Genomic DNA, 11,940 nt, shown 5'->3' with positions numbered 1-11,940 from the left:
CATTTTGTATAATTCAATTTATCTAACTTTCTTATCTATATAATGAAGATAATAATATTTATCTCACAAGATTGTTAGAAATGAAAAAAGATAACCTATGTCAATAGGACGGAGTCTTGGTTAATATGCCAGACTGCAAAGCCGTTTGGACTGCAAGGTCAGCAGTTCAAGCTCACCAGTTGCTCCTTGGCAACCCTATACAGGGTCGCTTTGTCGCTATGGATCGGAACCCACTCGATGGCACTTAACAACATGTCAATAGCATAGTGCATTAACGTCTTCAAAGAAGAGCCAAGAAAGGGTGAGTAAAATGCCAACAAGATAAATCTCGTAGGGAAGATAAAACAAGATGTGTAGACAAACACTTTAAAAATTCAAGACGGAAGGTCTGACGTGCTAGGGCCACTACGGAGGTTTTTAGAAAGTGCAACGGGGATGTGAAGGAAGGAGGGGGTCACACTTGTTGGCAGCGGCAGCGGGAAGAGGTTTAGGAAAATTAGGGAGCGTCGGGTGAATCCTCCTCCTCTTCTCCACCCCCAAATATCGGCTCAAAACCCCGGAATGAAGTGCAACGGCTGCCCGCTGCTTCGACTCTAGCCTGGGAGAGTTGTGCAGTTTAGCTGGGTGCGACTCATCTCGCGTACTTAAGCGTGGGCGTCCAGACCCAGCCCCCCCCACCCCCGAAAACCCGCCCACGTCCCCACCACGAACGGCACCCACCCCCACCCCGAGCTCCATGCAGATCTTAACGGGAGACAAGGGGGCGAAGAACGGAACTGCCAAGTTCCCCGCCTACAACCACCTTTCTTCCTCCCCCGCTACACAGTCACCCTCAGTCTTCCAACTCGCCCCCACCCCATCTACGGGACCGACGTCCATGCCTCAGACTGCGGCGGAGCTCCGCATTCCGCCCCCGCTCCCCAGCCCCGGGAAATCCAGCGGCCGGCGTTCGCGCGCTCGCTCATCGATTGCCACTGCCTTGCTCCTCAGGCTCCCGTCTTGGGGAAAGCAGCCCCAGACAGCCAAAGTCCGGCGGAGCGCGGGGCGGGAACCATGGCAGGCGGGCCAGGGGATTGCCGATAGCACGGATGAGCGCGGTTCCCGGCTCGCACTCCGTCTGGCTGGTGGCGGTGGGAGCTAGCCTGTGCGGCGCGAGGCCGGAGTCTCGCGTTCGCTGTCCCCTTGCGTCGCGCCGGCGCGCGCGCAGCCTGTCCCTGACCCAGGGAGGGTCGCCCCGTGAGGGGCTCTCGCGGAGCCAGGGTGGGAGCGCCTGAGCTGGAGGGAGGGAAGGAGCGCACGCGGACGACGCGGCCCCTCCCCTTTTCTCCCCTTCTCTCCCCTCCCCCTCCCGCAGCCGCGGAGAGCGCAGGGAGCAGCCGGAGGCTCGGCGGCGGCGGCGGCGTCTGGCCCCGGCTCCTCCTCCTCCTCCTTCCATCTCCTGCTCTTCGGTCCCTCCATCTGCCGTGGTTATGGCCCGTCGCTGGAGCACAAAAGAGTCTCCGTGGTGGAGGTCTGCGTTGGTCTTGCTTTTCTTCGCTGGGGTGTACGGTAAGTGTCCGCGTCCCTTTGCCTTGCTGCTGACCGAACAAAGCTGGGGCGACCCCGGGCCCCGAGGCCTCCAGGATGGGGTTTACCGGGGAGAGACTTCAGCCTCCTGCGGGACAAAGCCCGCGCGAGGGGTAGATGCGGCAGAGACGTTGTGGCGGTAGAGGATGCTTTTCGTTCACTCGCTCACCTCGGGGTCCCAGAAGGGGGTATCCCCTTTGGAACGGGCGGGTGACTGTCGAACTTCCCGACTTGGGATTGAGCCAGAGGCTGGCTCCTCGCTCATAACCTTTCACACTCACCACACACGACTGTGTATTCCTGTGTATTCGTGGGTGAGAAAGAGGGGTCAGGACGGTCCTGCCACCCACTACCCTTCCGGGGTCAAGAAGTTCTTTCTCCTGTGAAATTCCCATCGCACCTCTCCCTCCCTTAACCCACTCACCGAAAAAACACTGGCTGCTTTCTTCCAACCCGCCACCTCGGAGCAGAGGCTCTGGTAGCGTCGGGCGTGCACGATCCTGCCCTTTCCCAGAAGTCGCACACCCGAGACGGCCAGAAAATAGTTTTCAGCCTCACCCCAGGCGGTGTCCCTCGTCGGGCGCAGATGTCTGCTCTCCTAGTTCTGTTGTCAGTCTTTGTCATCTTTGTCTCCAAAGGTGGTCACTTTGGTGTTTTATTTTAACAATCGATTAAATGGATTAGCTGTATTTTGAGGCTTAGAGAAGACTAAAGATTATCCGTGACAACTAAGGTTGTTAGTTGGGTGACGAACAAGATCTAAATTGAACTGAAAAGAATATTGCTTAGGAGACTTACTAGTTTATCAGTAAAACACATTGATGAGGGGTTTCAAAGCTCTTTACTTTTTGGAGTGTTGCTTTGATTCCTCGAGAAAAAATTCAATTACAGGATTTCATTCTTTGGTACAATGTCCTTATAAAACATCTATGTCATTTGCGATGAACACTAGTTTCACTATAGTAATGGTGGTGGTGATGTTCATTCAACACATAATTCATTAGGAATCATTTCTAAAGCATTTCTTTATGGAGTTGATTGTAATGAGAACTTGTAAAACTCAGAAATTACTCTAAGTGAAGAATTTAAGGACATATTGTCAGCAGGGACCAGTCGCTGGAGAAGGATATCATGTTTGGTAAGGTGGAGGGTCAGAGAAAAAGAGGAAGACCCCCAATGAGATGAATTGACCAAGTGGCAGCATCGATGGCAACAATAGTGAGGTTGGCCCAGCAACGGGCAGTGTTTCATTCTGCTGTGCATAAGGTCGCTGTGAGTCGGTTCCGACTCCATGGCACCTAACAACAACAACAACAACAAAGAAATAGTGGTTTTCCATGTATTTTGGAATATATGACTACATCCTTACCTGATGGATTTCAGGATTTTTTTTTTTTTTTTTTTTAACTTGGGTTGTGGTCCACATTTGTTGTGGCAGTTACCAGTGGTGTGTTTGTGTGAGACCAGAAAACCCAATGCATGACTTTTGATTTTCAGTTGCATCAAGTGGCAGTGATCCCTACTTGCTTGATGACTTGTGAGTTTGGGTTTACACCAAAGATCAATAAGCTATTTTGTTGTTTCTTCTAGCCTGGAGGTGAGTGTAGTTCTGATGTAGGTTTGGTGTAATGATTTACGAGAAAGAAGAAACTGGGAGACATCTTTATCTAGGGTGATTAGGAATGTCCAGTTTGGGCTTCTGCTATAATCATTTGACTTCCTGTGATATCTGATTAGAATACTTAATAAATGCGTTCCCTTAGCTCTTTTATTGAAACTGATGTAATTGGTACTTGGTATTTAAACCAAAATTCTTTTTGCCTGCAGGGATAAGAGGTTGTGAACCTGGTAATTTGTCATGGTGCATTCTTTTATACTTAAACACAAAACAGTGTTGTGGTAGGTGCTTATCAAAGATTTCTCTTTTTGGAATTTGTGCTCAGTGAGGAATTGCTAGTAGACCAAGATTGAAACTCCTTTTCCCAACATTGTGGAACCAAATTATAAAACAAGCAAGTGATTATTCAAAGGGCTGACTTCTCAAGCCACAACAAGTTTTCAAAGTATAAGAAAAAAGGAAGTAGTGAACTGGACAGATCATTACACTATATGGACAGAGATGAAAGGAACCCGTTACCCTGCAGCTGAGGAAATTCTCTTTATAGCTACACTTTTTGTCTTGTCTCTTGAGTGTCTCCAACCATATTTAGGTTCATGTTAGGGGGTAAAAAAGCTCTAACAATAGTATGAGGGGAACAGTGTGCTTCCACATTAGTGGGATTTGTGTAACTTGAACACAGTAGTTGAGATGAGTAATGGATACATTCTGAAAAATAGTCTTCACCTTGAATTTCTTAAAATATACACTAGCTGTAACTTATTAAACTGTTCCTTATACAGTCAAAACTATTTTGTTTCTTTTTTAAAATTTACATGTAAACTTCAAAGATGATTAGAAAGCTGTGAAAACAACTGATTATTCAGAGTAACACTTAATGAAGACCTCAGCATAGCATGGAAGCAGTTGATTGTTAGTACTAAGGGAATTTTCCATGTTAATTCTTCACCTAGTGACTGTTTCTTAGCTATTACTGCAATATTCAGTGGCTTAGACCCTCAAGGAAATGGATTGACTCAGTGGCTGCAACAATGGGCTCAAACACAGTAAGGATTATGGGGATGGCGCAGGATTGGACTGTTTCCTTCTGTTGTATGTAGGGTCAGTCTCTGTAAGTCTGAACCATCTCACTGGCACCTAACAACAAAAATTCAAGTTTTGCCTTTGAATCTTGAAACACTTATATAACTTTAAAAAAAAAATCTGTTTATTTGGTTTTTGTTCTTGTCTCATGATCATTTTGGGTCATGTGTGACTGTTATATTTTCAGGTTACTTTTTTGAATTCCAAAATCTTATTTGAAACCCTCTTTCAATTGTGCATTATAATAGTTATTGGTTTTTAGACAGAGTCTTGGTGGTGCAATGGTTAAAGCATTTAACTGTTAACTAAAAGGTCAGTGACTCAAAACCACCGTGGGTCATGGTGCCACTGGAGAAAAGACCTGGGGATCTGCTCTCTTAAATTTTGCAGCCTAGGAGAAACCCTATGGGGCAGTTCTACTGTGTTCTCAAGGGTTACTATGAATTAGAATCAACTAGAGTGCACACAATAAAAATGACATTTTCTGGAAGTCATTGTTCAACGACCAGTAATTACCTTTCAGGAGCTGCTGTATCTTAGCAGAATTGAATGTCCCTCAGTTAGGAGGAGAAAGTAAAGGATCGCCTCTGCCTTTAGAAATGTGAAGGGGTAAGAACATTAATGGGGGTAAGACTGAGCTTCACTAGGCTTTGTCTTGGGTCTGCTAGAGTAGAAATACTTCTTCTTTCCCACATAAGACTGTCTAGCTTTTACAGATGTACTGAGGTCTCCTAATCAAAGATGCTGTTAGTCATGTTCACTTCTCAAACCATAATTTGGTAATTTTAACAGTTTCATTGCCTTATGCCCAATTCTGTTTAGCTTCTGTTTCTCCTAGATGAGTGTTTTCACCCTTGTATTTTTTGTACCCAGCCTTTACATTGCTTCCCGTGTATGTGTGTATGTATACATACATACATACACATATATATAATTTGTACACATAAATACAAGGAACTCTGATAGTGTTAGTAGTTATGAATTGGGCTGCTAACCTCAGGGTCAACATTTTGAAACTGCTAGCTGTTCTGCGGGAGAAAAGTGAGGCTTTCTGCTCTTGTAAAGATTTACAGCCTTGGAAGCCATATACAGGGTCGCTTTGAGTCGGAACTGATTCCACGACACTTCACCACCACACACACATAATATTATACATAAACTAAAGTTTTAAACAGGAGTCCTGGTGTGACACTGGGTTAATGCACTGGATTGCAAAGTCATTTGAACTGCAAAGTAGGCGGTTCAAGCTCACCAGCTGCTCCTCGGAAACCCTGTACAGGGTCACTATAGATTGGAACCTATTCAGCTACACTTAACAACAACAAGAACAACAAAGTTTATAAAGTAATACTTACCCAGCTTATCTGGTGTGCATGCTTATGTTTTCTATTTACCCACCTTGTCCTTTGTTTGCTGTTTGTATAAAAACCATGTGGGAGCAGGGTCTGACTCCCTCTGACTTCACAAGGGGAAAGAGAATAAAACTGAAAATCAGCCCAAGGCCAATTCCTGGGGGGGGGGGGAAATCTCCAACCTTCTTTACCCTACTCTGATACTAACCATCCCTCCCACAGCACTCTCTGTTTCACATCTGGATGTGACAATCCATTGCAATAGCCACACAGAACTCGTAACAATATTCATGATGATGGGATTTATTATGGATGTGAACAGGTTACAATTCAGAGTCAAAACTAACTTAGGATGCTGCAGTTTTCCAATCAAGAATGCCTCTTGTTTTTGGCTTTTCAACCATGTGACCCTTGGCCTCTGCCCTGCTTTGGCAAATGTTACAAAGCTCTTTTAGCCAGTCTATTCTGTGAATGCCCCAAGGGCACATTCTGCAAGCCAGCTACCTGTCCACGGGCTCTCAGCATTACTCAGTTCGTGGGCCTAGAACCCGTAACTGCTCTATCTTTCCACACCACTACCTCTGCTATCACCTGTGTTGTTGCCGCTTTTCTAGGTAGGGATCTCACACTCCACTCATGTTCTTTCTTGATGGTCTTGGGATTGTGTCTTCTACTTCTGGATGGCTCCTTGTAAACCTAGTTGGATGCAAAACTAACCAATCCTAGTCTCAGAATCCTGTATACCTTATTTGCATGATCCCACGCAGTCTCTTGGTGGGAATTAAGAAGATGTTGGATAGAAAAGCCTTATCAAGTAAATTAAGGTACTATAGCTGGTTTGGATTAATTAAATTAATTTTGGATTTACTAATAGATTACCAAAGGAGCTCTGGTAGCGGTTACGAATCCGGCTGCGAACCTTAAGGTCAGCAGTTTGAAACTACCAGCTGCTCTGCGGGAGAAAGATGAGGCTTTCTGCTCCCGTAAAGATTTACAGCCTCAGAAACCCTGTTCAGGGTCGCTATGTGTTGGAACTATGTGACTCAGCAGCACTTAACAACAACAACAATAGATTGCCAGAGTCCCTGCCTGGTGTTTGGCGCTATAGGTTGATGCGCCGAACTGCATGATTGGTTTGAATGGCAAGGTTGGTGGTTCAAGTTCACTAGTTGCTCCTTAGAAATCCTATACAAGGTCACTATGGGTTGCAGCCCGCTCGATGGCACTTGGCAACAGCAACATTGGATTGTTTTGAAAACACTGGATTGCTTTGAAAAACACTGCCCTTAAATGAAAATGTAGCCTTAAAACATAATTTATAATTTAGAAAGTTTGTTATGTTTTTATGTCTTTTTACAGTAGCCTTGAAGAATTGCAGATAGTTAGATTTGGGTTATATTCTGCTAGAGGATTGGTAGCTGTAAGAACTCTTTCTGACATATACCAACCTGTGAAGTAATTCATGTGGAAACCAATTTTCTCCTTATTGTATAGAGTCTTTGCTATATGTTCTAGATGTGGTTGTTGTTAAGTGCCATAGAGATGGTTTCAACTCATAGCGACCTTGTATAGGATTTCTGAAGTGAGTTTGAACTGCAGACCTTGCAATTCAAATGACCTTGCAGTCCACTGCTTATCCTTCAATACCACAACAGTAAATTGATTTTCTCCTTATTATGTACTTTTTGCTGTGCATAGTACTGTTATATGTGGTGTTGATGATTCTGTGCCATGGAGTCGGTTCTGACTCATAGCGACCCCTACATAGGGTTTCAAGGCTTTAAATCTGGAGCAGAATGCCTCATCTTTCTCCTGTGGAACGGCTAGTAGTTTTGAACTGCTGACCTTGATGCTAGCAGCCTGACTTGTAACCACTATGCTACCAGAGCTCCCTTCTAGATGTAGCATAAGACATTTATTTTTCTAGGCTTGCATTTTATATCAAATGGATGAAACTTTTCCTGTGAATTTTATGGAACATTCAATAGCATTTTATACATTTCCAGTTTAAGGATAGACTAGAAATTCCAATTATAGAGCAGTTGTAGAAATAACTGGAACTTGAGAAAAGAAATCTAAACCAGAGTCCAGTTACTTCTAAAAAAGTCATGCTTAATTACAATAATGCATATTGAATGAAACCGATACAATTGTTTACCTAAACCCTTCCTTGATTTTAGAATCTAAATTTTATCCATGTTGTAGGGAAAACTGAAGGTAGGCAGCACATTGCACAAAATTCTAGGTCATTATCAGGCAAAATAAGTCTTTTTGTGGTACTGTGGGATAAAAATTGAAGATCAAAGAAGTTGTGGTTTATCTAAGGGTAAATAGCTAGAAAGTAATAAAAAACAAACAAGGAGCAGCATGGTAAATAACAGATGCAGTGTGTAGAGGAAGGCTTTTATGATGAAGGGACATTTATGAGACCGGTCACTATGAGTTGGAACCAACTCAACTGCACTTAACAACAACAACAAAAAAAAGCTAATGATGTTAGGATGGGAATAAAAGACTTGTGAGAACAACATCCAAAGGCTAAGGATCAGGGAAGAGCTGAAGTGAAGAGTTGAAATGTTACATGTAAATGAATAAGATCAGTGTAGTTGGAGCATAGCAGTCATCAGGGGGAAGAAACCAGGTGTAGTTAGGTACTCAGAGCTTTGTAAATCATGGATTTTTATCTTAAGTGTAACTGTTGGGAGGTTCTAAGTGATGTGTGAATTAAGTTTTGAATTAGTCGCTTTTGCTACCGTGTAGAGTACTGATGTGAAGCAGGCAAGAGTAGAGAGGTGGGATGACCCATTAGGAGTTTCTGGCTGTAATCCAGGTGAGAGACACAAGAGTTTGTACCAATGTAGTATTGTTACATCAAGTTGATTCCAACTGAGTTTTCAAAGAGCAGACTGGTGTTTCGCAGTCTAATACTGATCCTACAGTGCCACAAAAAGAGTATGGTAGAAAAAGGGGTACTTCCTCTTCGTTACAGGAGCAAAGGAGGAACATATTGGTGTACGTGTACTTAGGTCTGCACATTTTGAGATGGGAAGATTAAGGTTACATGTGATCATTTCTGTTTTCTCAGCAACATGAGGGAATACTATTAAGTGAGAGTGAAGGGGAGTTTAAGAGAAGTTGAGAATGATTTTACTTCCTAAAATTCAGTAGAAAAGTTGGGACCCTTGTTGTTATGTGCCGTGGAGTCGGTTCTGACTCATAGCGACCCCCTTAGAAAGTTATTTAATCTAGAAAAGAGAAGACTAATGATACTCAATGCATGAGGGATATTGTGGTGAATAGTTAGGCAATAAATGGCAAAAAGGAATGAGGACTTAAGTTGTAGGGAGAGATCTAGGAAATCAGTCATAAAGGTTCTCATTTTTGTCAGTGAATAAAATCGTTTGGGTACCATCCACTCACTGCCATTAGATCAATTCTGATTCATATTGTTATTGTTGTTACATATCGTCAAGTCAGGTCTGACTCATAATGACTCTGTATAGGGTTTCCAAGGAGTGGCTGGTGGGTTTGAACCGCCCACGTGTGGTTAGTAGTTCAGTGCTTATCCTACAACAGCACACCAGGACTCTGACTGCCTCATAGGGTTTCCGAGGTTGTAAATCTTTACTGGAGCTGGTGGATTCCAGTTGCTGACCTTGGGTTAGGAGGCCAATGTGTAACCCACAGGCCTCCTTGGTATAGGTACAGGATACAACTTCCTACTGAACTTTAAGAAGCCAGAGACAAATGGTGGGACAGAAGGTAGATATTAAGAACTTTATACTAAACAGTTAAGATTGCTTTATGTCTTTGGAAGAGTCAAGAATGTATTGGTAGATTTCCTAATACATTTGGAAAAAGAAAGCGACCATTTATCTTTTTTTTGTAGTGTATTTCAGAAAATATAATTTCAGTGGATCTTGAAACTTTCAAAGTAAATGATGTTCACAGATGTATTTTCTTCTTAAATGTTTTATAATCCACTGCCCTGCTAGTGTCACCTTGGTGAAAAGGTAAAGTTGTTTTACTCTTCAGTTTTTACCAATGAGTGAGAATAACCCTATTTCTACCTTTTATTCATTTACACTTCACTTTTTGGAGAAATATGAAATGCTGCCAATTTTATAGAATGCTGGGATTAAATTGAGTAGAGTAAGATATTTAGTAGTTGGAATTTACCTTTTTTAAATATAAGGAAGAACATAATTATTATCTGACTGACTTTCATGATTAGTTAAAAATGTATGATCTTAAATTCTGACACTTAAAGAGTGATGACTTATCTAAGGCTCAGTTCTCTCTACTTGTGTTGTCTTACACTATTGTAACAGCCACTAACCAGTTTTAGTTTTAGTTCTAGTCATGTCCTGACTACACATGACTAGACCTAAGGTAACAGCAACCAGAGTAACGTTTTAAAAACTACATGTCTGTTTGTTACTTTCTTGCTTTAAATCCAACAAAAGATCCCTATGATTTTTAAGACATAAACATAACTAAGCTCTTTGTGATCTGGCTAGGTTTTTGTTTTTGAGATAATAAACTTTTACATGAGGAAGGTATGCTTACCATTGGATGGTAAACCATTCAATATCAAAAGGGCAATGTTTATCTAAGGACAAAATAAATGGGAAGGAAGGTGGAATGGAAATAACTGCAGGTACAAAGTGAGAGTTCTGCTGTGGCGTCATGGGTTAATGCATTAGACTGCAAGGTTGGTTGGAACCGCAAGGTTGGCGCTTCAAGCTCACTAGCCACTACTTGGAAACCCTATACAGGGTTGCTATGGGTGGGAACTGACTCAGCAACACTTAACAGCAACTACAGCAGGAAGTGGGAAAATTGTTGTTAACTTGGAGGCATTGCAGTTATTGAGATGAAACAAAGTAAATGATTCGTTGAATGTAAAATTGATGATCTGCTCTGTAAACCTCCACTCAATTCACTTTGTTTCATCTCAGTGATTGCAATCTCCTCCATGTACCAACAGTTTCATAAGTAAACTTTTATTTAAGACACTAACTTTCATTAGCTTTTTATTGTAAATTGTGTGAAGATTTATAGAGCAGATCATGAGTTTTACATTCAACAAATCATATACTTCGCTTCATTTCGTTGGTTATAATCCCCTCCATGTACCATAAATTAACAGTTGTTGTTGTTAAGTGCTGTCCAGTTGATTCCGACCCATAGCGACCCTGTATAGGGTTTCCAAGGGCAGCTGATGAGCTTGAACCGCTGAACTTGCAGTTTAAACAGTACTTAACCTCCTTTCCCTTTAACTCTTGCACTCCTCCCTTGTTCTCCCCTACTTCATCTTTTTTATGCAAACCACCCTCTTCTTGTATATTGCCTTCCTGATCACCCAAGTTAACACATATCTCCTTTCTGTTGTTGGTGTTAAGTCTGCTCCAACCCTTAGTGACCCTGTATAGGGTTTCCAAGGAGCATCTGGTGAGCTTGAACCACCGACCTTGAAGTTCAGACGGCATTGCAATCTGGCACATTAACCCACAGCGCCAGAGCCAGTGAATAGTTCACTCTCTTCCTGCCTACTCCTAGTAACATATTCCAAAATAACCCAGAGGTCAAAGATTTTCTATTGATTTTTGTGTATGTTTCAGTACTTAGTATCATCTAGGAATTTTTCCATATCAAAAAGGTTTTCTAATTTGTTGGCATGTAATAAATTCATAGTATTTTCTTATGATCTTTCTTATTTGTCTAAGTTTGGTATTACTGCCCCCTCTTTGATTTCTTAGCTATATTTTGTCAGTTTTGTTTACCTTTTTCAGAGAATTAATCTTCGGTTTCATTGATTTTATTTCTCTGTTTCATTTATTTTAACTCTCATCTTTGTATTTACTTCCTTCTGCTGACTTTAGGCTTAGTTTGCTCTTCATTTTATGTTTCTTAAGGTGGAAAGTTGGATTCTTGTTTTGAGATAGTCTTTTTAAACCCTTTTATATAGGAGGGTTTACAGCATTAAATTTCCTGCTGAACACGTCTTTAGATATATCCCTTAAGTGTTGGTATGCTATGTTTCCATGTTAATTCATCTTAGAATATTATCTGATTTCCTTTCTTGTTTCTTCTTTGACTTATAGGTTATTTTGCAGTGTGTTTTAAATTTTTTCATAAATTTGTGAATATCTGTTAGTGATTTCTGATTGTATTCCATCGTCATCAGGAACATAATTTTTATGATTTTAATCCTTTCAAATTTACTGAGACTTTGTAAAAACTGACTTAACATGTGGTCTGTCTTAGAGACTATTTCATGTACACTTGTGAAGAATATGTATTCTGCTGTTACTGAGT

General features: G+C 41.9%; 1 protein-coding gene across 2 annotated transcripts in view; it reads left to right on the top strand.

The window, feature by feature from the left end:
• The first annotated feature begins 1,366 nt into the window (after nucleotides 1–1,366).
• LRP12 (low density lipoprotein receptor-related protein 12) overlaps nucleotides 1,367–11,940 on the top strand; it is a 92,888-nt gene continuing 82,314 nt past the window's right edge. For both annotated transcript variants that reach the window (XM_006830634.1, XM_006830633.1), the window contains exon 1: nucleotides 1,367–1,548. In XM_006830634.1, the coding sequence (XP_006830697.1) occupies nucleotides 1,470–1,548 (79 nt within the window). In that variant the 5' untranslated portion in view covers nucleotides 1,367–1,469. The remainder of the gene's footprint in view (nucleotides 1,549–11,940) is intronic.

This window comes from Chrysochloris asiatica, unplaced genomic scaffold, assembly GCF_000296735.1.
Source record: "Chrysochloris asiatica unplaced genomic scaffold, ChrAsi1.0 scaffold00001, whole genome shotgun sequence".
Classification (NCBI taxonomy): domain Eukaryota; kingdom Metazoa; phylum Chordata; class Mammalia; order Afrosoricida; family Chrysochloridae; genus Chrysochloris; species Chrysochloris asiatica.
The sequence above is the reverse complement of the archived record's forward strand: the minus strand, read 5'-3'. Positions and strand labels throughout refer to the sequence as shown.